Here is a 23,881-nt window from a genome sequence, read left to right on the forward strand (position 1 = left end):
TGATTTTCAGCAGCAATAAGTTAGTTGAACAGCGAGCACTTGTTTTTGCCATGACTATGCAAGTTCCACTATGAGATGAGTAACAAAAGGAAATGACAAAATTAACCTAACTGACAGTGACAGTGGACTTTTCAATCCTGCCGATAGCTTGGTGTTAAAAACACATCCACTTACCAAAGTATTCAATGTCTTGCCACAATGTGTGATACTGTGAAACAATAACCGTCACAACAAAAGGATGGGAAAACTATCAACAGCGATAATATACAAATACGGTGTCAGCGGGAAGCAGACGGGGTACCTCCGTGCTGACGGTTCACCACTTCCTTCTGTGTTGTTGGTGGCCGACACAGCAACGGCAGGAACATTGGCTTTCCTCAGGTGGTATCGTGCAAGTGTGATATACTCATTTATGTTATTTCTATTCCAGGGGCGTGTATCGAGCACGGTTGTACCGAACTGGAGTGGGGGCGGAATTTCGACCAAGTGGACGCCGTGATTCTGGCCCTCGGGACAAATGACGTTGATTCAGGCAACTCCATCGCCTGCATTGAAGCCGACTACCCAACCTTAATTTAGGTCTGCCAGAGCGTGTAGTCGTGTACCCAAAGGCCCGGGTGGGTTTCGTTTCTAATACCAGGAAACGGAGATGCACAAAGTACAAGCATTTTATGTCGTAGGTCGTTTTGGCTGGCATTCTTCAGCAAAACACCAAAAACGATAACGCCAATGACGCCACAGTACGTTTTGATCAAACAATATTTTACATATGAAATGACAATGGTCAAATATAATACCAAAACAAAATTTCAATATTTCTGTATGTTCGTGAAACCATAGATTACGTAAGTTATCTATGGTGAAACGGAGTTCATTTTCATGCATCGATGATTTCACGTTGCTGTTTTGTCGGGGTTGACTTATCTTTCTTTTTACAAAAAGTGGTGCAATTGCAATTTATGAATGCAAAAAATCACAATTCGTTGTGAAAAACTATTTGTGTGCGAACGACCTGTTGTCAATGCAGGTGAACTCATCCGATTTTTTTCCTACATTTGCATTTTTTTCTGTTTCTTCAATTTGATGGTGGCTGATAGGGTGACCTTAGGGTTAGGGACAGGGTCTTTCGCCACCCTGCCGCTTAAACAGCGCAAAACAAACTTATTTACTTACTAGGATAGTCCAAAACAATTTTTGCAATAAGAATAAGATAAGAAAAACTCGACGATGTTGCAGACAGCATGTCTCGTGTTTTATAGGTGCAGCAATTAGTTAATGTGTGATGTTTTAAAATGGGGATATTGGAAGTTTAGGCAATAAAAAAAAATATGTTTAGGATTTATAAACAACTGTTTCAACGTCAATAAATGATGTTTAGCTATTGCAGGTTACTAGATATGGGCTGGCGCCATTTTTTGACTGCTTCATCAGTTTATGTTGTAGTTGGGGCTGTATCATACTACTATGTAAGTTTGGATTCTACACAGTCTGCAATTCGAAACAAAGTTATCAAAAATGCAGGTTTAACAGAGCAGGACTTGGAAAATCGACGCAAGGAAAATCAGAAATTTATGGACGTTCTGAAGAAAGCTGCTGAAAATAAAGGAAACATTGCATGGGACCATGACCAAGAAATATTAAAGCAAGGTCGCACCAACTCAAAACAATAAATTGGTTATGTCTTCCGCTAGTCAACCAGTCGAATGTCCCCTTTGTTTTAAAAACTTTTCAGCTGTGCATGTACAAAGCCATGTGCAAACATGTCAAGGAACACCAAACAATAATGACACAGAAATGCCACCTAAGCGCCGCAAGATGATTAAGGTTGATAGTGGCACTACTAAAAAGAATCCTTCGAAGTCACCATGGAAGGGATTCAAGTCAATAAAGAAAAATACTGTTCAAGAGCCTTCACAAGAACGTGAATGTGTTGTGGATGTTTGTACACCTTTCCCATTAATACCAACAGAAAGACCACCATCATTACCACTAACGGAAAGCAAACCATCAGCCATGGAGATATTTCTCGCTCAGTCAAAACCTTTAGCAGAAGTTGCAAGGCCAAAGTCTCTTGAGGATTATGTCGGACAGACTGAAGTTTTAGGAAAAGAAACAGCCCTAAACAAATTACTCAACAGAAACACTATTCCTTCTATGATATTTTGGGGTCCGCCTGGCTGTGGCAAAACAACTTTAGCCCATATTATAGCAAGCCGCAGCAAGGAAAAATCAGAAACCCGATTTGTAAAAATGTCAGCCACAAGTTCTGGTAAAGCCGATGTTCAGGCCATGATCAAAATTGCTTCCAACGAGCAACGAATGTTTAAGCGGAAAACTATCTTATTTATAGATGAAATACACCGCTTCAACAAGCTCCAGCAAGACACATTTTTACCCCATGTTGAAAATGGAACCATTGTTTTGCTTGGTGCAACTACAGAAAACCCATCATTTGCCTTAAATTCTGCCCTGCTGAGTCGTTGTCGTGTCATTGTTCTGCACAAGTTGGAAGCATGTCACATAAGATCACTTCTGGAATTGTCTATAACTCGTTACATACCTTTTTGTTCCACTGTTCATGAATCAAGTGGAAATGCAAATGGATCCCTTTCTGACAATGGCACTGACAAACTTCATGTAGCTTCTTCTGCTTTGGATGCTCTTTCCAACTATTGCGATGGGGATGCGAGAATAGCTCTTAATGGTCTGCAAGTTTCCATACAAAGCCTTATCACTCCAGACAAGAAACTATGTGCACCAATGTTAACAGCAGACCATGTCAAATCATGTCTACAAAGGTCACATGTGCTCTATGACAGAACAGGTACGACTGATACATATTCTTATAGCACACCAATAATAAACCTATTAATATTGCTATAGGTGATGAGCATTATGCTATGATGTCAGCACTCCATAAATCTGTACGTGGGTGTGATGAAAATGCAGCCTTATATTGGCTCACACGCATGATGCTGGGTGGAGAAGATCCAAAAGTTATAGCAAGAAGGCTGATTCGGATGGCAAGTGAAGACATAGGTGAATAGAGTTGATAAATCATTTAATGCAACTGGTTTTATTCTGGCCATACTGCTAATTTATCTTCATTATTTAACAGTGCAACATAGCCTAAATGCATAGATGACAAAAGAAAAGAACCTTAACAATAAGGAACATACAATATGGCAGTTTTTTAACCTCTTGGGACAAACCTTAAGAATCCTAAAAAAATCTTCAAGTTTTGTTAATTATATACTTTATATGAAACACATTGCAATTGCAAAATTTAGTGTCTATATATTACCATCCAAGCTTAAAAGCCAACATGTGCACTTGTGATGTAATTAAAGAAAATAAATGCCTGAATGACTAGATGATTTTTATAGACCTTAAGGAGCTGGGTTTTGTCCACCCAAAATGTGCAATAGGTTAATATTTATTTCTATTTACATGAAGGACTTGCTGACCCAAATGCACTCAACATTGCTGTTTCCACTTATCATGGATGTCAGTATGTTGGAATGCCAGAGTGTGATGTAAGTTTAAAACTAGTTGTTTGTATGTCTGTGGCTATGCAATAAGTTTTTTGCAAAAAATCTACAGGTCATCTTGGCTGAGTGTGTGGTGTATCTTTCCCGTGCAGCCAAATCTGTCAAAGTGTACAAAGCTCTGGATGCAGCTAAAAGCTGTATCAAAAATCATGAAGGACCCTTGCCAAGTGTAATTATATGAGTTAACTTAAGTCCTTCACGAAAACAAATATGCACAGAACTTTCTTGTGTTAGGTACCATTGCATCTCCGCAATCCTTCAACAAAACTTATGAGGAATCTTGACTATGGAAAAGGATATAGGTATGATGCTGCCAAAGGAGAACAACAGTACCTTCCCGAAGAAATGGCACACATTAATTTTTTTGATTTGTAAACCCCCTTTTTTGATTTGTTTTTGTAAATGCCAATACTTTTGTTGGTTAATAAAATATTTGCTCCTACAATCTATACTGAAAATCATCAATTTGTCAAGTACATGGCACTTTTTCAAAACAATTTTAAGATAGTTTTGGAAATATTGTCACTTTTATTGAAGCAATTAACCAGGTTTTGTCAAACAAAAGCGCTTGCAATAGCAATAACTTTAGACATTGCAGCTTGATGTTTTGTGGGAGATCTGTATCCTCGTAACCAAGATGGTATGGGAACAGTTATTCTTGTACCAAGGGGATTGCCTTCATCATCTATCAGTATAACATTGTTTGAATCCATTCGGGCTTTAAGTACCCCCATAGGAGCTTTTTGTCCAACCACTAAAGCTTTGATCATTTCTCCATTCAAAGTGATTTTCACAATGTTACCAACACAGCCTCGAACAGGAACATTTTTGCCATGGTAAATGTGTATCACCTTTGCCTTTCTTCTGACTGGTGCCAATGCTTTAGCAGAGTTATCCACAATACGAACTTTTGTCAAAAGTTGTACAGCATTTTTTTGCAGGAATTTTATATCTCTGTCCATGTTGCGGATGTTATTTTTTCCACGCTTATAACCAAATCTTACATTTTCGTAAAACGTCTGATTGTCATATACTGTTCGGTCAGGTAAGCAGCAGGCTGCAGTTTGGTGGAAACTTCTGCAACAGGTTTTAAATATCTTGTCAGAAAGTAATCACAATTGTAAGCTTTAAGACAAAAGTTTTCTCTTGGTTTTTGTTATTTGTATTGTTTAAAGTAGAAACACCTTGGCCTAATGTCGATAGTATACAAATATACAATGTTTGCATGGTATTACTATTATATGTTATGACAACTGTTATTTTACCATACCTCACTACAACGTTTTTCAGGAAGGTTTGTCCCAGTAGTGTTGTTTTACGAACTATCTCCATCGCATACCAATATTAATGTTTTCTTTTCGCCCAGCATTAGCCTAAAAACTCGAATAACAACTCTACTATAACATACACAACAATCAAAAAGTGGACAGTGGACACTTATGACACACATTGGCGCCTATAGAAATATTAAATTTTCGCTTCAAATATACTTAAAATAATGCATCCTAAATTAATAATGTGCTGTTATTTTCGCTTTTTTATCGAAAACAATTTAAAGTGAAATATTGACAAACGTATTAACACAAAATCAATTCGTAAATACTTTTATCCGGCTTGGCTCCTCAGACCCACAATCCACATGCATGGATTGCGTTATTGTCCACAAACCAAAACGTTAAAAATCACTAGAAATTTTTTATTGGCGTAAACAATTAAACTTACCCCAAAACGCCATATATTATACTTACCCCCAAACCAAAAATACCATATGTGTTTTAACATTAAAAAAAAGTATTTGGTTTCGCTACAGCTGGATTTACTGACTTTTGGTTTCACGTGATCCCATGACCAAAACATGAGAATTGAGAATTTAACAGAGCTTATGGTAATGGTAAAGCTATGCCTTTTGCGTTTATTTCTGTAAGTAATATTGATTTGGGGTGAAAAAGACGTGAAAATAATTAAGCTCATACCTCTTCAGCTTAGATTAACATAGAAGGAAAACGTGAAATAAGCAGTATGGAGGACAAAAGTCTCTTTTCTAAAAATACTTCAAAAATCATGTCGCATTAATTTTGTTTGTTTAATCTGTAAGTAGTGTAACTGACACAATTTTTTAGGACAAATAAAAGAACTACAACAATTTAATTGTGTATGTTAAATGACAAACTGTCAATATTTTTCTGTCACAACAAGGTCCGACTGAAGAACAAGCATCATGTCTTCAAGTGAAAGACTTGATATTTTTCCTTCTCGAATGTAAGAAAATTTTGATTTTGTTATGTCAATTTATACCTAAAAATGCAAGGTGCAGTTGCCATTCGATATTGGTTATTTGTTGACATTGAAAAATGTGCAGAATTGTGGTGTATTTGTATTATTTTGTTTTTGTAGGAATCTGACTATTATGAAAACAAGGCTGAAAGGTGCACACAAAGGTCATAGTTTACTCAAAAAGAAAGCAGATGCTCTGAAGATTCGATTTCATGCTGTTTTGAAGAAGATCATAGAGGTATTTTATTTGTAAAAATAGCAAAAGTTGAAAATATTTTCCACTTTTTTGCCATTATACCTGTTCCATTTCCAGGCTAAACAGCAAATGGGTGATATAATGAAGGAGGCTGCATTCTCACTTGCTGAAACCAAGTTTTCTGGTGGTGACTTTAGCCCTGTAGTTTTGCAAAATGTCAGTAAGGCACAACTCAAAGTCCGAAGCAAGCAAGAAAATGTTGCTGGTGTAAAACTGCCAGCATTTGAATACTACGAGGTAAGCTGTTTTTGTAGTTATGCATTCAAGGTTGCAAAAATCTTTGCTCAGAATTTTAAATGATTTTTTGGGGGGTGGAGCAAAAAATAAGAAATAAAATAGATGAACTTTTAAGCCTCTTTCAACAAAAGTTGTGCAGTTTAATTGTCATTTTGCGTATTTTGTTTCTTTTATATTTAATGTAAGTTTTTTTTTTCAAAAGGATGGATCAGACAGTTATGAGCTGACTGGTTTAGCAAGAGGTGGGGAACAAATATCAAGACTAAAGAAAAATTATGCCAAAGCAGTTAAACTCCTGGTGGAGCTTGCCTCGTTACAGGTAAATTATTATTAGACCCCTTTTGTAAAGGGTGTACATTTTGATGTGGCCACTCTGTTTGTTAACAAGTTGGATTTTATTGTAGATTTAAATGTTAGCTCTCAATTGTTTCATAACACTTGTTGTATATATATGCATGTATTATCCTTCCTAAAAATATAATGATCCACGAAATTGTTTTTTAATTGAGTTGGTGAACAAGTTTAGAACCACTGCCCTAGGTTTGTTTTCAAACTGTTTTGGGTGACTAAAAAACAAAGTGGCTTTTATAATGCAAAAGTTTAATTGACTGTAGGTTGGGTATTGTTATTTGCTTTGATTGGTTTTAGAGCTCCAGCATTGCTCAATTTGACACATACAAACCGTTACTAGTGATGGGACGAGTACTCAGTACTTGGTATCGAACGCTTTCAGTAGTATCGATACTCTTGCTCGGTATCGAAATATTTTGTCTCAGTTTTCGATACCAACCTGCAAGTACCGAAGGCCGATTTACTCCATAAGAATTAGGGCAACTTCTTGCCAATATTTGCTTCGGACAGCACAAAAGCGGGAAAAAGTTCTGCAAAGTTATGTATATTTTAATGCGCTTTCGTGTGGAGATTACATTTTTCGGCATGTGTGTATGCACGTCTGTACGCCGGCAATGGCAGATAAATTAGACAGTGATATACAACTAAGTACAACACTATTCTTAAGTACTCGGTACTGAAGGCATATACATGTGGTACTCGTACTCGCTTCAAAACCTGGTATCGTCCCATCACTAACCGTTACCAAATTACACCATGCTCATATTTGGAATATGTATTAGCAATGTAAAACAATGGTAACATGGGCATATTGATAACACACAGTCAGAAGCTTTTAAAAAACTGATGAATTTTACAGACTTCTTTTGTTACTTTGGATGAGGCAATTAAAATCACCAATCGAAGAGTCAATGCTATTGAGCATGGTAAGTACTAATGATGAAAATAACAGCCCAAATAGACCTAAAAAGCAACTTATGGACAGATCCATCTTTAGTGTTCCATGGTAAGAACTGCTACTGAACAAATTTTTCAATTTTATGTTTGTAATAACATCATACAGATCAATATATGAGCTATTGCTGCCAGGCATAGTATCAAGTTTAAAGAGCTCATACAGATCAGTTCACAAGTGTTATACGGAACATGACAACCCAAATAGTTGTCAAAACTGTCAGGCTCTGTTGTTCAGATGTGTTGTCAAATACTTAAATTGCTAAAAGTTGCAAAGCAGTGTTATAATGTCCCTTCCGCATTTCATCACTGCTTCACACCCTTTCATTACTCCTATGATACAACTTTTTTAACCAATCTTTCATGCAACTTAAGTTTGTATAACAGCTGTGAATGATGTAGCCTCGTATCACTGATGATGGCATGAGCATTTGCCGAAATAGCTGAACAAAGAACAAATTTCTTTTTATCTATTTGGGCAGGTTTCATATAGACATACATCAGTTGTGAAATAACAAACAGAAATATGTGTTAAAAGATACTGGTTATTATGGGTCCCCTTCCCTGAAGGGGACACATATTGTTTTTGTCTATATTTTTTTTTCTTTCTAACGCAGATTTGTTCCCACGTTTTGGTCAAGAAAGAATGGTTCAATCTTTTTCAAATTTACACACATTGTAGATATTGGTCTAAAGATGGTCCATGTGAATTTTGACCCCGTTTGATCCCTCGGTTCACCCACAGCCCCCCAAAACGTGAAATTTTTAGCGCGGATTTGTTCCCACGTTTTGGTCAAGAAAGAATGGTTCAAACTTTTTCAAATTGACACACATAATAGGTATTGGTCTAAAGATGGTCCATGTGAATTTTGACCCCGTTTGATCCCTCGGTTCACCCACAGCACCCCAAAACATGAAATTTTTAGCGCGGCTATTGTTCCCACGTTTTGGTCAAGAAAGAATGGTTCAAACTTTTTTAATTGTACACGCATTACAGATATTGGTCTAAAGATGGCCCATGTGAATTTTGACCCCGTATGACCCAGAGATTCACCCACAGGCCCCCGAAACGTAAATGTGTCTAACGCTCGTTTGGTCAAGAAAGACACTGTAGGCAGAAGTACTAAGAGAGTAACTCACTGGTTTACGATAGCGGGAGGGCTCAGCTTGACGTCGGACAGACGTTTTACGAGACATCGTTTCAGTGATTAGAAATCAGCTGTTTTGCACAGCAATGCTATGTCGTTTTATTAAGTTATCACTCACATTTTTAGTTTTGGCGAAGGTTTTACACCTATGACGTGATTTAAGCCTAATAACCGTGCTTCGGTTTTGTATATGTCAAGAAAAACTTTGTTAATAAAAGTTAAGATGAAAAAATTAACTTGACTTTTTTGCCAAATAAATGTTTTTTTAAATGCTCGCTGTCAGGTTGGCCGCCGCATGATCACGGGTTACTTAAGGTCAACTAGTCGGTATTACAAACACAGCTCAGAACTTTCTTCATAACGTAGCGTTTTTTTAACAATCAATTTAGGAGTCAATACTCAAGGCATGTATAAATTAGACTTAACAGTATTGTTGAACACGAATGACGGCGTGCTATTGAAAACGGTGTCAAAAGGTCAAACAGTCGTTTGGCGTGTGCACCCTGAGAGGTTACTACAGGTCAATGGTACTCATTTTGCGAAACAAAGTTAAATGAAAAACAATTTGTTATGTATACACTTGTAGCAAATTGCTTTTTAATTTAAAGTGTCTGTAACACAACTGTTACAGCTTTCTAAAAAAAATTGCCGGACCTTGGAGGACTATATCTGGGTTAAAGCAAGAGATTAGATTTAAGTCTTTGTTACGTTTTTTTAATGTTTTTGTAATTACATGACAATAATAGTGCAAAAAGAATACGAACATTTTTTTTTATTGTTGGGTTAATGCTTTCTAAAAATTTGTCCTTAAGAATATAAAAATCACCGCAACATTTGTTTACCGTAAATCCGCACAAACATGTGTGTGGGGACCCATTAGTTTTTGTTTACAAAAACAATCATATGTGTAGATCAAATGATGTGTATAGTAAATTGGTAAATATCGTATAGAATATATAAAATGGAAGTATATCAGAAAGCCACTCTTCTAGTGTTTCTTTATTTCTTAGTAATTATACCCAAAATCGAACGGACTATTTCATACATCATCACTGAGCTGGACGAAGGCGAGAGAGAAGAGTTTTTCAGATTAAAGAAGATTCAACAAAAGAAAGAGGTCAAGCGTACTGCACAGGAGGCTGTTCGCAAGGAGTGGGAAAAAAGGCAGGAGAAACAGTTCGGTGATGAGAGGCTAAACCAAGTATTATCTACACATGTTCCAAATCTTCTAGATGACAAGGAAGATGATGATTTGCTGTTTTAACTTGTTTTGTGCTGTCAGAGAATAGGATTTACTTGCATGCACTCCTGCATACCAACATACCTTATTGTTGGTTTAAAAAAAATCCTTGCAAATTGATTTTGAATTGAAACATGTTTTAGATAAGCTACACCCAGTGGTGGGTCTCAGCCATTTCTATAGATCCGTCTTGTGAAATTTTATGAGATCAACGAACCGGTTAGCATTTTTTGTAATAGAACCGGCTGACAAGTGTGTTAATAATAGTTAACTATCCTAGGAACTTGTACTTTGTGAACATTGTTTAAATACTTTTTTGTCTTTCTTGCAATCAAAAAAGAACTTGTTGTCATAGAATATACATGTATTATCAACACTTCACACAAAGTAATATATCAGTGCAATAATAAAAATTGGTTAATGTTTTCTGTTAAACAGGATTTACAAGTTTAGATAGCACTACATGTCATGTAATGATGACTTGAAGTCAACTACATATAACAGTCACCAAAGAAAAATTCCTGGATATGAAGCAAATTACACAGTGCACATAACAACCAAACAAAAACAGGATTAATATTGTTTACCTTGTTGAATTTTTACAAAAAATAGTGAGTTACAGAACACATGTGCATAGACAGCACAAACATGAGACCAAAATCACCCCAATCAAATTTTTTTTCTGCAAAAGTGAGTATCAACTATGAAACCATGGGCTTTCCTTTTTCATACACCCTGTAAAGCAAAAAAAACAACAACTTCATTATAAACTGAATTTGGCTAAAAGTATTCAAGCTCTTGCTATTAGCAGAACTTGTAACAAACTGCTATAGAATGCATTCGAGTTATCAAAGCAATCTGATTTAGGCTTCTTGGATATAATTTACTGCTCATTTAATGTTCAAATAATGTCAGCTGTCATTAAAACTTGCAAAAGCAATAAAATATGCTTAATAGGTAAATAAAAGACCAACCTGTCAAATATTGCGATGTCTACAGACTTTTCTTGCATTAACTGCAGGTTTTCTCCAACATCATCACCATAGCAAGCAAAGATAAGACCAACATCGTGGCACTTTTTAATAATATCTGGCATTTCATAAACATCCTTCTCCAGTGTGTCTATACCAAGAAAGCGCTCACTAAGTGCAGTACCTGCAAGCACAATTTTTACTGAGATATGTGTAGATAAAATCCTTTTGTGGGAAAGTTGAGTAACATACAATGCATTGTGGCAAAATCAAATACTTAAATACAAACACAATCAGATGTAGTATTTTATGCATTGGCAAAAGGCAATTTACAACACACTTAAGCAAAGTCACTGAAGTCTGTGTGTTATTGACATATGGTTAAGTCACTGATAATAATCCGTTGTCATCGACATGTGATGTCAACCCAATCTTTTTGTCATTTTTCTTTCCAAGTGCATCACACAAAAAGGCAATCTTAGGTGTTTGGCAAATCTTAGAACTTATTCTGTGATGTGTTTCCTAGTATGATTTGTGAGTATTGTGACCCAAATTTTTCCCCAGACCCTTCAACTATTAGATTTAACGTTTCATAACAGCATGTTTTAACATGGTTTTTGTTGGTAAAATTACAAGCTGCCTGGATGATAATGCATGTACTTGCTTCTAAAGTTGGGCCAAATTAGAATGTTTGGTCAAAAGACTGAATAAATTTTGCCATTTTCGGGTCATGTCAAAAAAGTTGGAAACCACTGACTTTTACATGCAACTAAAGTAAACAGTATAACCAACATAATTCAGTACATAAAACATATTTTGCATAACTGTATGTAAACACCAAGAGTTATTCTTATCCGTTCTTTACCAATTGCCATGTCATTTGTTCGTTCACGAAGGTCCAGCATTGGTACGTAAAACATTGTATTGCCGTTGGTCAAAAGTAATACAGGATATTTATTTTGTTTTCTTCTCAACCTATAACACACAAAGAAAAAATGATTTGTTCCAATGCCTAAAAAATGCTAGACACTTAAACAACAAAATATATAATTGGTACAAATAAAAAAATATTTTAAAACCAATTTTTCATGTTATGTTTTTAAAAGATAACTTACATAATACAAATGTCTACATCAAAGCAAGAGAAGATAACGCGTCGGTCATGTGCATGCTTAAAAACTGTGGTAAGAATAGCATCAACAAATTCATTGGCATCAAAATATTTGTCTAGTCCATCCTCATAATTGTTGTTCTGTAATTGAAAGTTGGTTACCAAAAGCGCATCCTGCATTAGTAACATAGCAAACCTAAATGTACCATATCAAGCGTTGGCCATTTGACTTCAATGTTAAAACCAGTTTGAGGCTCAACCTTGTTAAAAACTTGTTCTAAAGTAGGAAAAGGTAGGTGGTCCTGTTGACTATTGCACTGATCCAGTTCTGTAAAATCAAATCATTGAAACATAGGATTTTGTTTCTGGACAATGGGACACAATAGAATATTTTAAACTGATACACAAACTTCTACTTTTTTTTCGATATATCACACCTAATTTTTTGTTGGAATTGATACGGCTTCGATGATTCATTCTAAAAGTCTGGAGTTCTTTGAGACTCATATCACAAACTCGCATCTTCAATAAAGCAGTTGAACCATCATTCTGAAAATGTCAACAGAATGGTTTAAAGTAGTGGTTTTCCTTATAATTGTAAACCTTAAAGGAAGTAATTTGCTTTAATTTGCACATGTGGTTTGCAAATAGTCACTTGAGCCCTGGGATATAACCGGTGAATTTTGTGAAAGACCCAATTTTAAATGATTTTTGTACTTTAGGCCTACCATGTAATCTATCGGGAAGGAATGAACATGTTTTGAATTGTTAAGTGAGGAATTCGTCGCTAAAGGATGGGAACCACTGGTTTAAAGTAAAAACTTCTATTCTACAAAAAAAACATGACAAACATACCTTTTGCGCTGAAACACATGTGGTAAGGTCATGATACACAACAGGAACTTTGTCCATTGTCAGATGGACATCAAATTCAACATACTGTGCCCCCTTGAATATAACAGAAAAATCAACACAAACGTGTTCACTAAATGCAGTTCAGGTATCTGCATACTACATTAGCACCTAATTACTAAATAGGCAAATGCAACCTCTATGATAGAATGAGTACATAACAACAGTGTGAGGCAAAATTAAACTGCACGTTATTTTATGCTGCACACTTACATGTTGGGAAGCCTTGTTGAATGATGCAATTGTGTTTTCAAAAACATCTGCTACTCTGCAAAACAAGAATGCCATTATATTTACAAGGAAAATACTATGTTGTGCCAGCACAACCAAAGTAAAACCAATAGGCTTTTCCAAAAATTAAAAGAAACGTTTAATATTCCAGCAAAATCTGCCTTACAGTACATATGATAAATAAGAGGCAAAAATCCAAGTCAGGGTACTTGTCATTAAATGTTTTTTTTTAGTATACAAACTGAACGAAGCAGTTTTTAGGTGCAATACCAGCAAGCATATTTTTACCCAGAATAAGGATGGCAAATTCCTTTCACATACTACAAAACTATAAGGAAGCAGTAGATAGTAGTGTTGCAATGTGTGTTATAGACATATGGTACTTACTCCAAACCTTTTGACATATCATGATAAATTAGGGGATAAAAAACTCAAAAAGTTAGAGCACAAATCATCAAGCACTCCTGTTAATAACAGCCATTTTTTCTACATAATATATATGTGGTGTAGTAATTGTACTATGGTGCACTTTATCTATACATGGGTTTTATAATAAAAAAAGAAAAGAGATGTGCAACCTACTTTTCACTTGTAAAGGAATTGCCACTTCCTCGGTGCCCGGCATAAACACACGGCCTGGGTTTCCAGTGTTGCAAATAGCAATGTTTCATTGACATGGTCAGACTTGTATGAGGCTGTATGACCATATAAGGCACTGCAATAAATTAGTACATGGGTTGATGGTAGTGACTAAAGGTGCCCCAACTAATAAAACATAAAGGCAACATTTTAGACATAGTTATTAAAATCTTTATTTGTATTTTCAAGCCAAGTTTGTCACAAGGTTTCCAATATATATTGCTGCCAGGCAAAATATAAAATTTATAGAGCTTTTCTGGAAATTGTATTTTTATTCTGACGTTTCGATGTCCAGTACAGGTCGCCTTTATTAGGGTAAATAACACAGGATGCGCGTAGTACAGTGCACGATAAACAAAGGACAAATGTATTAAACGAAAGCATATTACAACACAACGAAAACACTGTATTTCAGTGTTATTAAAACTAATGAGGGCGACTTGTATAGGACATCGAAAATCGGAATAAAAATACAATTGCCATAAATTTTTAAAATTTGATAAGGACTCCATTGTGGAAATAATGTCAGAAATTTCAATTGTGACAGTCGAAGCACTTACATCGAATGCTAGCTATTGCCTTCCATTCAGGATCCAACAATGGGTTTTCCAAAATTCCTTTCGATGTTGTAAACATTTCTGATGTCACAATACTTGTTGCCACTAGGTTTCCATTTTTCATGTTATAAAACTAAACAGAAAAACAACAAAAGGTAAAGCATGTGAAATCAGGACAACGTTTTTCTGTACATCACAAACCAAGCCCCTATATTTAAACCCACCTCCAATAAAACTTGGATATTATTAGGGTGGTATGTTTTAATGATGCAAGACAAGTGTGAATTTTCGTCTGATGGAACTGGAACACCCCATGCTGGAATATCTGCATGAATAAATGAAAACTTTACTATTGGATTAGTATATTCACAATGTCTTGTGGTTTCATACTACACCATCACAATGGGTTAATATTATGGTGATTCTTTTTTGACCCCCAAAAAGAAATTTTTTGACCTAAAAATTGAAACTTTTGACATTAAAAAACATTTTTTGCCAAATTTTGACATTTGAAGAACTCAAGTAATTAAACTACACATTATTGTACAAAAAGTTAAAATTTATTGTACTACAACAAGAGATACTTAATCTAATTAAAACTAAAGAATGTGCGAAAGTCTAACAGAAGGGCAAAGATCAGACCTAGCCCATTCTGAAACGGTAAAGCAAGAGCTGGACCTAACCTACAGCTGCTGCAAAATGACAAGTTAAAAAATAACCGCCCTAGTTAATATGTTCACCACCATGCCATAAACAAGCACAATACAACACAATACTGTTATATATGATGTCAATCTGAAGGTTGTTACCTGTTATATTTTGAAATTGACATGGTTTAATGACACTGATGCTCAAAGTATTGGATGTTGAATAGACCACTGGTTTAATACTGAGGTTTGAAAGTGAAACACTAAAAAAGCAAACAAACATTTGTTTAGGTTCTACCGCTGTAAAACTAAACACAGATTTAGAAAAACTATTTTTATTTTTTCCAGAACATTCTTAAGCAGAGCGAAAATTAACCTATTTTTGCTAGAGAAAAATGGATGCGACTGGGGAGAGCTGATGTTGAGACGTATTTCAGTTTGTTTAGATAGCCATCCTTCTTCTAATTTCTAAAAAAACAGAATTAGTGCATGCATGCAATGAAGATGAGATTTTGTGTCTTGACCAGACATAGGGTTAAAACACTGATTTTGCATTTAAATATTTGAATAACTACTATTGTATTTTGTTCACGCACGCCTTGAGGCAACAAACATAGTAACACAACGTAACTCCAGCTAAATGCAAAAATATGTGTATTGCATTATCAGATTGAACTACACAGTTTATTCAATAAAAAACAATGTAAATGTAAAGCAGTTTAATGTTACTCTGGAAGCATTGAGTGAGATAATAATGCTATTATTATTACCAATAAAAAAGCATAACAAATCTTTGTACAGTATATGTGCGATTTGAATTGTTTTAACACATGTCACTTAATGCATGATATATTACTTATCTCTGGTGCTGTAATTAAGTGATAACACAATGCTATTATAGCTGGAGGACAATTTAGCACCTCTGTTAACAGCATGCATTATTCAACTTTGGTAACAGGCTGTGCGGTTAACCAGATTCGCAAGTATATATTTGTATTTGTATTTGCAAGTTTTGTTCCTTTTTTAAGCTCCAGCAATTTTAATTATATTCAAATATTGGGACTGTATTCAAATGAGTTATACCGAATCAGCTGGTCACCAAGCATTAACCATGTGGCAAGGCGTAGGCTAAAAAATACGCTAGTAATTTTTTGACAGAAATATATTAGGAGATCCACAAGAATGATCGTAATTCATCTGAGAATTGTCATGGCTACACAACCCATGAATAAAAAAAGTCTTTAAAGTTACAAGTACACTGTTATGATATGAACTTTTAGGTATTTTCCATTATTTAATCACGTGTCCTTCTTTCGACATGTCTTTTTGTAATTTACCATAGGTTGTATTGTTTAACAATGCATAATCAAAACAATGCACCATAAAAATAAATTTGTAAGTTTTTAATCCGAAATGGTTACATGATTTCTGCAGGCTCACAATTATAATTGTATGAAATTACATTGTGCCTAGTGTTCACTATGGCAACAACATTTAAACAAACTGTTAGGCTCAAATAGCAAATAAGATGTAAAAAGCCTTCCAGGCACACAAGATCATGCCATAAACACATTATTATACAACCACAAGTCTTGTTAATTGAAGTTGAAGAGGAACTTGCTCTGCAACTTTCACGTTCTTGTTAAATGTTATTTGCATACAACTAGTAAATGTTCCCATTTTCTAATTGCTTTCACAATAATAGGATTCAAAAACTTGGTACTGAGTTAGTTAAGCAATAAAATCAATGCAGGTACATGACTTTTAAATGATTTCTTTAAATATTGACTATATTAGAGTCGCGTTTACAATTCATCATATAAAACATAAATTGTATGTTATTTAAGAAAACTATACTGTAATAACCAACTTTTGAAATCATATTCATGCTTTTTTGTTTTGTTTAAAGCTCAAGTATTTGAATTACGCAAATACCCTATGTCTGGTCTCAACTTTTTGGAAATAAGCAAGAAAAGATTTGTAAACAAAGATATGCCACACTGCAAACAACAATATTTATTATGCCTGACCTTTATCCCATTAACTATTCCAAATTGATCCACTTTATTTTCGAACTCTGTCTGCATTGGAACTTCAAAGCTTCTGCAGTCATCTAGCAAATGAGTTTCCCATTTCTGAACAACTTTGTGCTAAAAAGATGAAAGTAATTTAAAATACATTTTCACATACTTTTTTACTAGCCTCTTATGAACATACCTTTGCAGTCTCTTCAATATCAACAGAAGATATTTTAAACAAAAAAATGCATGTTTACCTTTTGTTCTGTGTGATATGTACCGATAAAATAGCGGTATTTTATATGAGTTTCTGCTGGGAGCTGAACCGTTCCCGACCATATTCCATCACTGAAAAGCATCCAAAAAGTATATTGGTCTACTCAAGTTCAAATTCAATACATTAGTACTGGCCTAAAAGCCAGTCTGCAGAGTGTGGCAGCTGCACGCGCGATTTTTTTTTTGAAAAAAATTTTTGCACGCTAAGTTTTGGGGTTTGCACGCGAAAATTTTGCACCAAAGGCATTTAATTGGGCTGTCTTGACCTCTTTTACTTGCTTTGCGCCTGCTGAAATTGGTCTTGCACGCGAACTTACGGGTCGTGCACGCGCGCACGCGGGACATGTAGGTCCTGCACGCACGAGATCTCGTCGGGAACTGCCATGTTCTGCAGACTGGCCTAAAAGTACAGTAAACCTCAGTTAATCCAGACCTGGTTGGACAAAAAAAAATTCGGATTACATGATGTCGTTTAGTTAAAGCCTTGCCACATTATAAATTTTTTGTCAAATTTCGTTCGAATTAGGCTAAGATCCGGATTAACCGAAAACGGTTTAACTGAGGTTGGCTGTAATCAACAAAACGTTTTCATCGAACACAGTTACAAATATAAAGTCTCGATTCTGTGAATTTTTTGCATGTAGCATATATATACATTTAATTTGCATTACAAAAACATTATTGTTGAACCACTTCATAAACACACATGCATTCTAGCACACAACAGTTTTGTGCCTCCCATTCTCCAAGCTCCTTTACATTGCCCACAACTCCTAGCCACTCATTTTTATCTAAAAATGAAAATTAGGGTAAAAAAGTGTAAACCCAATTTGGGGTTAAGTGAGATATGCTTACCGACTTGTGGCGACACTTTCACAGTGAAAACAATATTACAAATCATAATTACAAACAAACATTTGCACCTAAAACATCTGAAAAACAATGTAGTCTTGCAAAAAAATGTTCTAATGTTTCGAAAATACTCACTGAAAACATTGTGACAAAAAAACTTATCTACCTAATCCTGTAATAACTAAAATCAAAAATTTTTTAACTTTGGTTAAAGTACTTTTTTCGAAAAGAGTTATGACCAGAAAATATATTGTTATCAATTGAAGCCTCCTCATCCCAGTTGGAGGATACTTTTACCATAACAATCAGTCTTCTTGATGAATGTCTGTTTAAAACCTGCTCACAGTTGTACAACAGTTTCAATGCAGGGTGTTGTGGTATAATGTCAGAAGTGTAATCAGCTCTGTAAACTGGCATCCAATAAACCAGTCTTCCCCCACATACTAAAAGTCGGGCGGCAAATGCCAGCAGATCTAGAAATACATCATCCAAGTGGTAGGCCATTTGCTCAGGAAAGTGGACTTGTCCATCTTGCAACTCAGGTATATCAACTTCCCCAGGCTTTTTGGATCCAACTCTACTACAAGCTTCCCTTATTCCATATGGCGGATCTGTTATAATCGAGTCAAACAACTCCTTTTTAGTCCTCCATGCATGATTGGCAGCATCGCTAAGCAAAACATCCACAAAGTACTTTTCAAGTCCATATTCTGACAAACAGTTGCGAAGAGTTTCATCTCTTTTTCTCCATCCAGCACCTTTTCTTGATGATTTTCCTCTGGCATGCAAAATATTGTAACTAATGTCTCCACCAATGATATGAGACCCAAAATGTGCAGCCGAAACTAAAAGACTGCCAGAACCAACAAAGGGGTCACATGTAAGCCTTCCAGGCATTGCTAGTCCAAGGTTAGCCATAAGAAAACTTAACATTGGGTCCATTGAGGTATTTCCAATCAACTTACGCTCCTTCAGGCTGTATTTCTCCATAAGGTGCCTTTGTCCATCACAAAGAAATCTGGTAAAATATATACCAGATGGACTGGAAGATTTACTTGGTCCCTCTGAAATGTAATCCTCTATAATGAAATATTCATCAATAGGATTTTGCAACATAACCTTGCCTTCTAATAGCAGTACGTCCTCAAGAGAATCAATAATTTTCTTTTGTGTTGATGTTGACACTTTTTTACCAAGTCCTTTAACTCTGATGGAAAAAGTCCTGTTTTCACTAAAATAAGGGGCTTTCCATTTCTCTGGATATTCCTTAATAGAGGATTTCAAACTTTCATATGAAGTCCCATGACCCCACAGCTCATATGCACTTTTGCAAAGCATTGTTCGAGAGAGAATACTTGTAACCACATTTTCATCAACACTGTTTAATATACAGACGGGCGAAAATGCATTTACCCTTTTTATTTGAAGTGAAATGTTCAATGCTTCGGCAACAGATTCAATCTCAGGTATTCCACATTCTATTGTTCCCTGTGCTAAAAGCAACAGGAACTGCTTTTTTAACCCTATTTCCATGTAAAGCTTTCACCTGAAAAACAGATCAATGTAATTACAAGATTCTCAATAAGATACCCACAGTAATCTTAACAAAGAAAAAAAAAACATTGAATTTTACAAAGAATAGTATGTTATTCTGTTTTTAAACAACCACAACTTGAACCTTTAATTTTAAAACAACACAGATCGACATTTGCAGAAACTTGGATCTAGATCCCAATACAATTGTTATTAGCAACACAACGAAACAAAAGGCAAAAGAATGCAAAAAAGGAAGCCATCTGAACAGGTTCAAGAATTTCCGATTAACAACAGTGACAAATAGTAAATGGTATCAAACAAGAAACTGATCCCTTACAAACAAAGAGAGTGATAGCAAAAGAATGAATGTTCAAAAAAGTGAAAAAATAACAATAAAAACTAAAATTGACGCTGGTTTTGCATCCCAGGCATTATGTTGGCTCTCGGCATAAAGTTTTGCTGTTGCATCGGTCCTGGGGCTTGTTGCCTTAGCACACTATTGTCCTGGGTACGAATACCCATTCCACTGTTTGACTGGACAGAGTTTGGGTTGTGTAAAAGATGCCTCAACTGGTCATGCATCGGACGGTTGGTGTTCATTGCCATTCCATGCATCTGTGAAGGCATCTGCTGCACTCTCAATTGACTATTTGGGTTGTTCACATTGCCTTGTCCCGAGGGCATGATTCTTGTACCCATATTCGAGCCTTGCATGTTATTTCCACTAGAACCAATGTTTAGTTTGCTTCCACCAATGTTAGCAAGGTTAATGTTACTGTTAATGTTCTTTTGTTGCATTGAAAACCTTTGCTGTGGTTGCGAAGGATTGGACACCACCATTCTTTGCATGCTACCCATGGACATTTGAGAATTAGGTTGGTTCATTCGTTGACCATGTGAGCTTTGCATTCCACCTAATTGCACATTGGCTTGTGCGGTATTGCCCTGGTGTTGAAAATTTGTGTTCTGTTGTTGAAACTGCTGCTGATGACCCTGTTGTCGATATTGAGGCAAGTTCATTGATGTGTTTCCACTTCCCATTACAGTCATGGGCATAGTTGATGTAGATGAGTTACCACCAGGTCTCAAATTTGCTATTGTGTTGATATTTTTCTGAGCCATCGTGTTTTGTTGAGATATCATGTTTGCTGCCATTGACCGTTGCTGCTGTTGTTGCTGTTGTTGCTGTTGTTGTTGTTGCTGTTTTGTTGCTGCAAACATATTGCGAATTGCTGTCATCACCGCCATCGAATCATTCGGTATCAGTCCTACAAACTGATTTTTGTCCTCTTTCTTCTTTACAATGATGATTATCAGTTTGGCATCTGCAGGTTTTTGGTTGGCAGCAATATTGATGAGACCACATGTCTCTTTCTGCATGTTGAGCACCAGTTGTTGATAAACCTCGTTTTGAACAAACTGCAGAGTTATAAACTTGGATGATCTCAAGTGAGTGTGAACACTAGGGGTCTGGATGCAACTCTGTGGCAAAATTTGCATGACAAGTTTTTGTGGCCACATACTTGCATTAATCTCAGGTATATTGTTGTTTTGAACCATTGTACAAGACACAGTTCGTGAAAAGCGTTGAATTAAGCCTTCAGGACTTTTGCGCTTTTCATACCATTCCAGATTTCCAGACCAAATAGTTTTTGAACCAGTACTTTTTTCAGCTATATGCAGCATTTTATTAGCCACAGTTTGAGCAGCATTTAAGTTGATTTGGCTGGGCGGCATTTGAGTCTGATGTGCAGTTGATTGGCTTGTGGAAGACACAGGGCCACTATGTACATTATGTGCACTTGATGTGGAAAAGATGTTTGATGCTTGAATTCCTGGTCGACTGGAAATGGTGCTGCCTAGTTGATCACTTGGAAGCCTAGTGGATAATACTGTACCAGTCATTTGGGTGTTATCAATGAATTTGCTTTGGGCCACTCCCATATTACTGTTGTCCTCAGACTTGTACTGCATGGTACTAGAGGGTGTTGGAATTGGGGCTTTGGGGAATATTGCTGGTTGTGGATCCACAGACATACTTGTAACATTGCTTTGTGAAACACTGGCATTTGTGGTAAAGCTGGCCATTGATACATCAGTTGATGCAGTGGAAGCATTAGATGCTATCGGTTGACTTGATGAAATAGTGACTTCCATCACTGATGGCAGGTTTTCAGGTTTAATAGCAACTATGTTTTCACTGCTTTTTTCAGAAACTGGAATGGGGTCTTTCTCAGTCGGTAAACGGAACCCATGAATTAGAACAAGGTGGCGTTTGTCTTGTGCATAGTTCATTAGAGTTGACTTGTCATTATTTGACTGGTGGTAAATCTGCTGTAACTCTGAAATGTGTCTAGGGGAAATAACTGACATCTTTACATTGAGGTCATTCATCTTTTTGGTAATCTCTGTCCCAGTGCAGCCAGCGTATTCGAAGCTTTCCATACAGGGAATCTGGTATGGCGGTGTATTTGAAACAAGAAAACAAATTCGCTCAGTTTCAGTATCGCTTCTGCATTCTTTCAAATCTACAAACAGCTGCAAAGCTGTTGCAAGGCCTTCAGTAACATGGCTACAATGCTCACTTCCACCACCAGTAAAGGTAATTCCATCAAGCATTTGCACAAAGTCATTGACTCGCTGTGTTGGAGGAAAGCACTGTGTCAGTGACTCAGGCAACCTATCTGCAGAATGAAACAAAACCAAACCGTAGCGATTACCATCCACATTGGTGACTAATTCTGTACCAGACTTTGTTTGCTGATGAAAGTGCTTTATTGCAGGAAGTATGTAAAGTTTTTTGATGGCATCCCAGTGTGAAATCATGTTAGCTGTGGCTTCAACAATGATCACCATTTCAACTGGGGTGCTAGTTTCTTCTTTCACAATCATTTTGCTTATTTATGCTAGATTTTCAAAAAGTTTGTACATACACCCTGTGATGGAAACAGCTGGTTTAGTCGAAATGTCAACACAAACTGTAACCAACAGATGCAACAATGTTTTAAAATGTACAAACATTATACTCTGAAATAGGCAATCCACTCTAAAAATGCAAAGTAATTTACGGTTAAGTAGAATGTATATAGATTTACATGAAGCCTGGTCATTACATAGTACCTTGCTTGTCACAGTTTGCGAGTTTTAGTAACCAAGTCAAACTCAAACAAATCCATGCATGTCACCAAATCAGAAACTCCAAAAAACTAACAATTTATTTGCATAGCATGTGTCCCTCAAATTCACAACAAACGTTTATTTTCAACACTGTTGCCTTATTTTGATCGCACACAGGCAAATAGCCTCTCAGAGTTCGATACTGCCTAAAAATTTCGAAACTGTCACGATGAGACGACTGGAAAAGAAACTCAAATTCATGAAACTCGAGCCTAGCGGCTTAGCCTAGTGTGACGTTTTATGTCCCTTGGGGTCAGTGTGGACAAGATTCCACATCAACACCTACTGTTTGGCGACAATCGATTGTTTCTGCGAACGAAACTGTTTAAACCATTTGCACTTTCCATTGCGTTGTTTCAACAACGTTTGTTCGAATTCAAACGAATTGAAACTAAATTATGGTGAGAAATTTATTACGTGAACGCCGCCTTGTCCCTCAGTGCGCGATGAGAAAACCAAGATTTACAACACGAGATTGCAACTGTTTATCGCAGTGGGACTAACGACAAGCGCACTGTCGGTCGTATAGCAGGCAAGCAGCAAATCGTTGATATATCGACATGAAAAGAGAACAAAGCGATGTTGATGTTGATTGTAAAGTATCTGTATAAATACAATACATACAACTTTTGTCACTTCCATGTGTTTTAGTGATTTTGGCATTTTGCCCATTTTTTTACAAAATTACCAATGTGGAAAATATTTACAGATGAAATAGCATTTATATCAGAGTATTAGGGGAGACTTGCATCCATTTGCGGAACCACTACTGTAGGCCAATCTGGTAGATTATTACACAACGTTTTGTCACTGCTATGTATTAATGTTGTTTTGCTTAATTTTTTTTGACAATGTGCAAAACTTTCTTTTTCACTTCATTTGAGCAGAAAAAATGTCACAGTTGAATAAGCATCGAGAACAGAAAATTAGTCAACCGAATCCA

At 36.1% G+C, this 23,881-nt stretch overlaps 6 protein-coding genes across 7 annotated transcripts; 2 read left to right on the top strand and 4 right to left on the bottom strand.

Moving 5' to 3' along the window:
- The first annotated feature begins 1,344 nt into the window (after nucleotides 1–1,344).
- LOC145225312 (ATPase WRNIP1-like) lies at nucleotides 1,345–4,782 on the top strand. Of its 2 annotated transcripts, XM_080092012.1 has the most exons (6): nucleotides 1,345–2,824; nucleotides 2,884–3,039; nucleotides 3,457–3,536; nucleotides 3,604–3,720; nucleotides 3,786–3,853; nucleotides 4,150–4,782. In XM_080092012.1, the coding sequence occupies exons 1-6, from the start codon at nucleotides 1,678–1,680 to the stop codon at nucleotides 4,181–4,183; spliced, it is 1,602 nt and encodes a 533-aa protein (XP_079948138.1). In that variant the 5' UTR covers nucleotides 1,345–1,677; the 3' UTR covers nucleotides 4,184–4,782. The 2 variants fall into 2 exon arrangements, with proteins under 2 accessions (XP_079948138.1, XP_079948130.1); XM_080092004.1 differs by lacking the exon at nucleotides 4,150–4,782 and having other exon boundaries at nucleotides 1,346–2,824; nucleotides 3,786–3,987.
- On the bottom strand, nucleotides 4,057–4,883 carry LOC145225375 (large ribosomal subunit protein uL14m-like). The gene is made up of 2 exons (XM_080092061.1): nucleotides 4,822–4,883; nucleotides 4,057–4,628 (listed from the first exon to the last, which is right to left on the bottom strand). Exons 1-2 carry the CDS (start codon nucleotides 4,881–4,883, stop codon nucleotides 4,106–4,108), a joined length of 585 nt encoding a protein of 194 aa, XP_079948187.1. The 3' UTR covers nucleotides 4,057–4,105.
- A 755-nt stretch (nucleotides 4,884–5,638) lies between these two features.
- LOC145225364 (V-type proton ATPase subunit D-like) lies at nucleotides 5,639–10,446 on the top strand. The gene is made up of 6 exons (XM_080092051.1): nucleotides 5,639–5,810; nucleotides 5,946–6,063; nucleotides 6,139–6,318; nucleotides 6,521–6,637; nucleotides 7,529–7,595; nucleotides 9,782–10,446. The coding sequence occupies exons 1-6, from the start codon at nucleotides 5,770–5,772 to the stop codon at nucleotides 10,033–10,035; spliced, it is 777 nt and encodes a 258-aa protein (XP_079948177.1). The 5' UTR covers nucleotides 5,639–5,769; the 3' UTR covers nucleotides 10,036–10,446.
- On the bottom strand, nucleotides 10,358–18,287 carry LOC145225301 (glycerophosphocholine phosphodiesterase GPCPD1-like). The gene is made up of 17 exons (XM_080091995.1): nucleotides 18,229–18,287; nucleotides 18,080–18,164; nucleotides 17,355–17,445; nucleotides 17,110–17,229; nucleotides 15,456–15,547; nucleotides 15,242–15,342; nucleotides 14,657–14,757; nucleotides 14,436–14,565; nucleotides 13,819–13,951; nucleotides 13,219–13,273; nucleotides 12,949–13,041; nucleotides 12,531–12,642; nucleotides 12,300–12,421; nucleotides 12,098–12,234; nucleotides 11,848–11,957; nucleotides 10,986–11,166; nucleotides 10,358–10,746 (listed from the first exon to the last, which is right to left on the bottom strand). Exons 1-17 carry the CDS (start codon nucleotides 18,272–18,274, stop codon nucleotides 10,713–10,715), a joined length of 1,743 nt encoding a protein of 580 aa, XP_079948121.1. The 5' UTR covers nucleotides 18,275–18,287; the 3' UTR covers nucleotides 10,358–10,712.
- Nucleotides 18,288–18,304: 17 nt separating this feature from the next.
- LOC145225338 (tRNA (guanine(10)-N(2))-methyltransferase TRMT11-like) lies at nucleotides 18,305–19,758 on the bottom strand. Its single transcript, XM_080092030.1, has one exon. The coding sequence runs from the start codon at nucleotides 19,756–19,758 to the stop codon at nucleotides 18,424–18,426; it is 1,335 nt and encodes a 444-aa protein (XP_079948156.1). The 3' UTR covers nucleotides 18,305–18,423.
- A 13-nt stretch (nucleotides 19,759–19,771) lies between these two features.
- LOC145225290 (mediator of RNA polymerase II transcription subunit 25-like) lies at nucleotides 19,772–22,725 on the bottom strand. Its single transcript, XM_080091984.1, has one exon. It carries the CDS (start codon nucleotides 22,651–22,653, stop codon nucleotides 20,161–20,163), a length of 2,493 nt encoding a protein of 830 aa, XP_079948110.1. The 5' UTR covers nucleotides 22,654–22,725; the 3' UTR covers nucleotides 19,772–20,160.
- Nucleotides 22,726–23,881: the final 1,156 nt, after the last annotated feature.

The sequence above is a fragment of the Phallusia mammillata genome, chromosome 1, assembly GCF_965637545.1.
Source record: "Phallusia mammillata chromosome 1, kaPhaMamm4.hap1.1, whole genome shotgun sequence".
Classification (NCBI taxonomy): domain Eukaryota; kingdom Metazoa; phylum Chordata; class Ascidiacea; order Phlebobranchia; family Ascidiidae; genus Phallusia; species Phallusia mammillata.

Coding starts and splice junctions, on each gene's coding strand:
- LOC145225338 (XM_080092030.1), bottom strand. CDS start 19,758: ATGGAAATAGGGTTAAAAAAGCAGTTCCTGTTGCTTTTAGCACAGGGA.
- LOC145225290 (XM_080091984.1), bottom strand. CDS start 22,653: ATGATTGTGAAAGAAGAAACTAGCACCCCAGTTGAAATGGTGATCATT.
- LOC145225375 (XM_080092061.1), bottom strand. CDS start 4,883: ATGGAGATAGTTCGTAAAACAACACTACTGGGACAAACCTTCCTGAAA. Junction 4,629..4,821: donor CTGAAAAACGTTGTAGTGAG/GTATGGTAAAAT, acceptor AACCTGTTGCAG/AAGTTTCCACCAAACTGCAG.
- LOC145225312 (XM_080092004.1), top strand. CDS start 1,678: ATGTCTTCCGCTAGTCAACCAGTCGAATGTCCCCTTTGTTTTAAAAAC. Junction 3,040..3,456: donor GATGGCAAGTGAAGACATAG/GTGAATAGAGTT, acceptor ATTTACATGAAG/GACTTGCTGACCCAAATGCA. Junction 3,721..3,785: donor ATGAAGGACCCTTGCCAAGT/GTAATTATATGA, acceptor TTCTTGTGTTAG/GTACCATTGCATCTCCGCAA.
- LOC145225364 (XM_080092051.1), top strand. CDS start 5,770: ATGTCTTCAAGTGAAAGACTTGATATTTTTCCTTCTCGAAT. Junction 6,319..6,520: donor CAGCATTTGAATACTACGAG/GTAAGCTGTTTT, acceptor TTTTTTCAAAAG/GATGGATCAGACAGTTATGA. Junction 7,596..9,781: donor AGTCAATGCTATTGAGCATG/GTAAGTACTAAT, acceptor TTTATTTCTTAG/TAATTATACCCAAAATCGAA.
- LOC145225301 (XM_080091995.1), bottom strand. CDS start 18,274: ATGATTTGTAATATTGTTTTCACTGTGAAAGTGTCGCCACAAGTCG. Junction 15,548..17,109: donor GAATAGTTAATGGGATAAAG/GTCAGGCATAAT, acceptor CTGTTTTTTTAG/AAATTAGAAGAAGGATGGCT. Junction 15,343..15,455: donor TTTTTCTCTAGCAAAAATAG/GTTAATTTTCGC, acceptor TTGCTTTTTTAG/TGTTTCACTTTCAAACCTCA.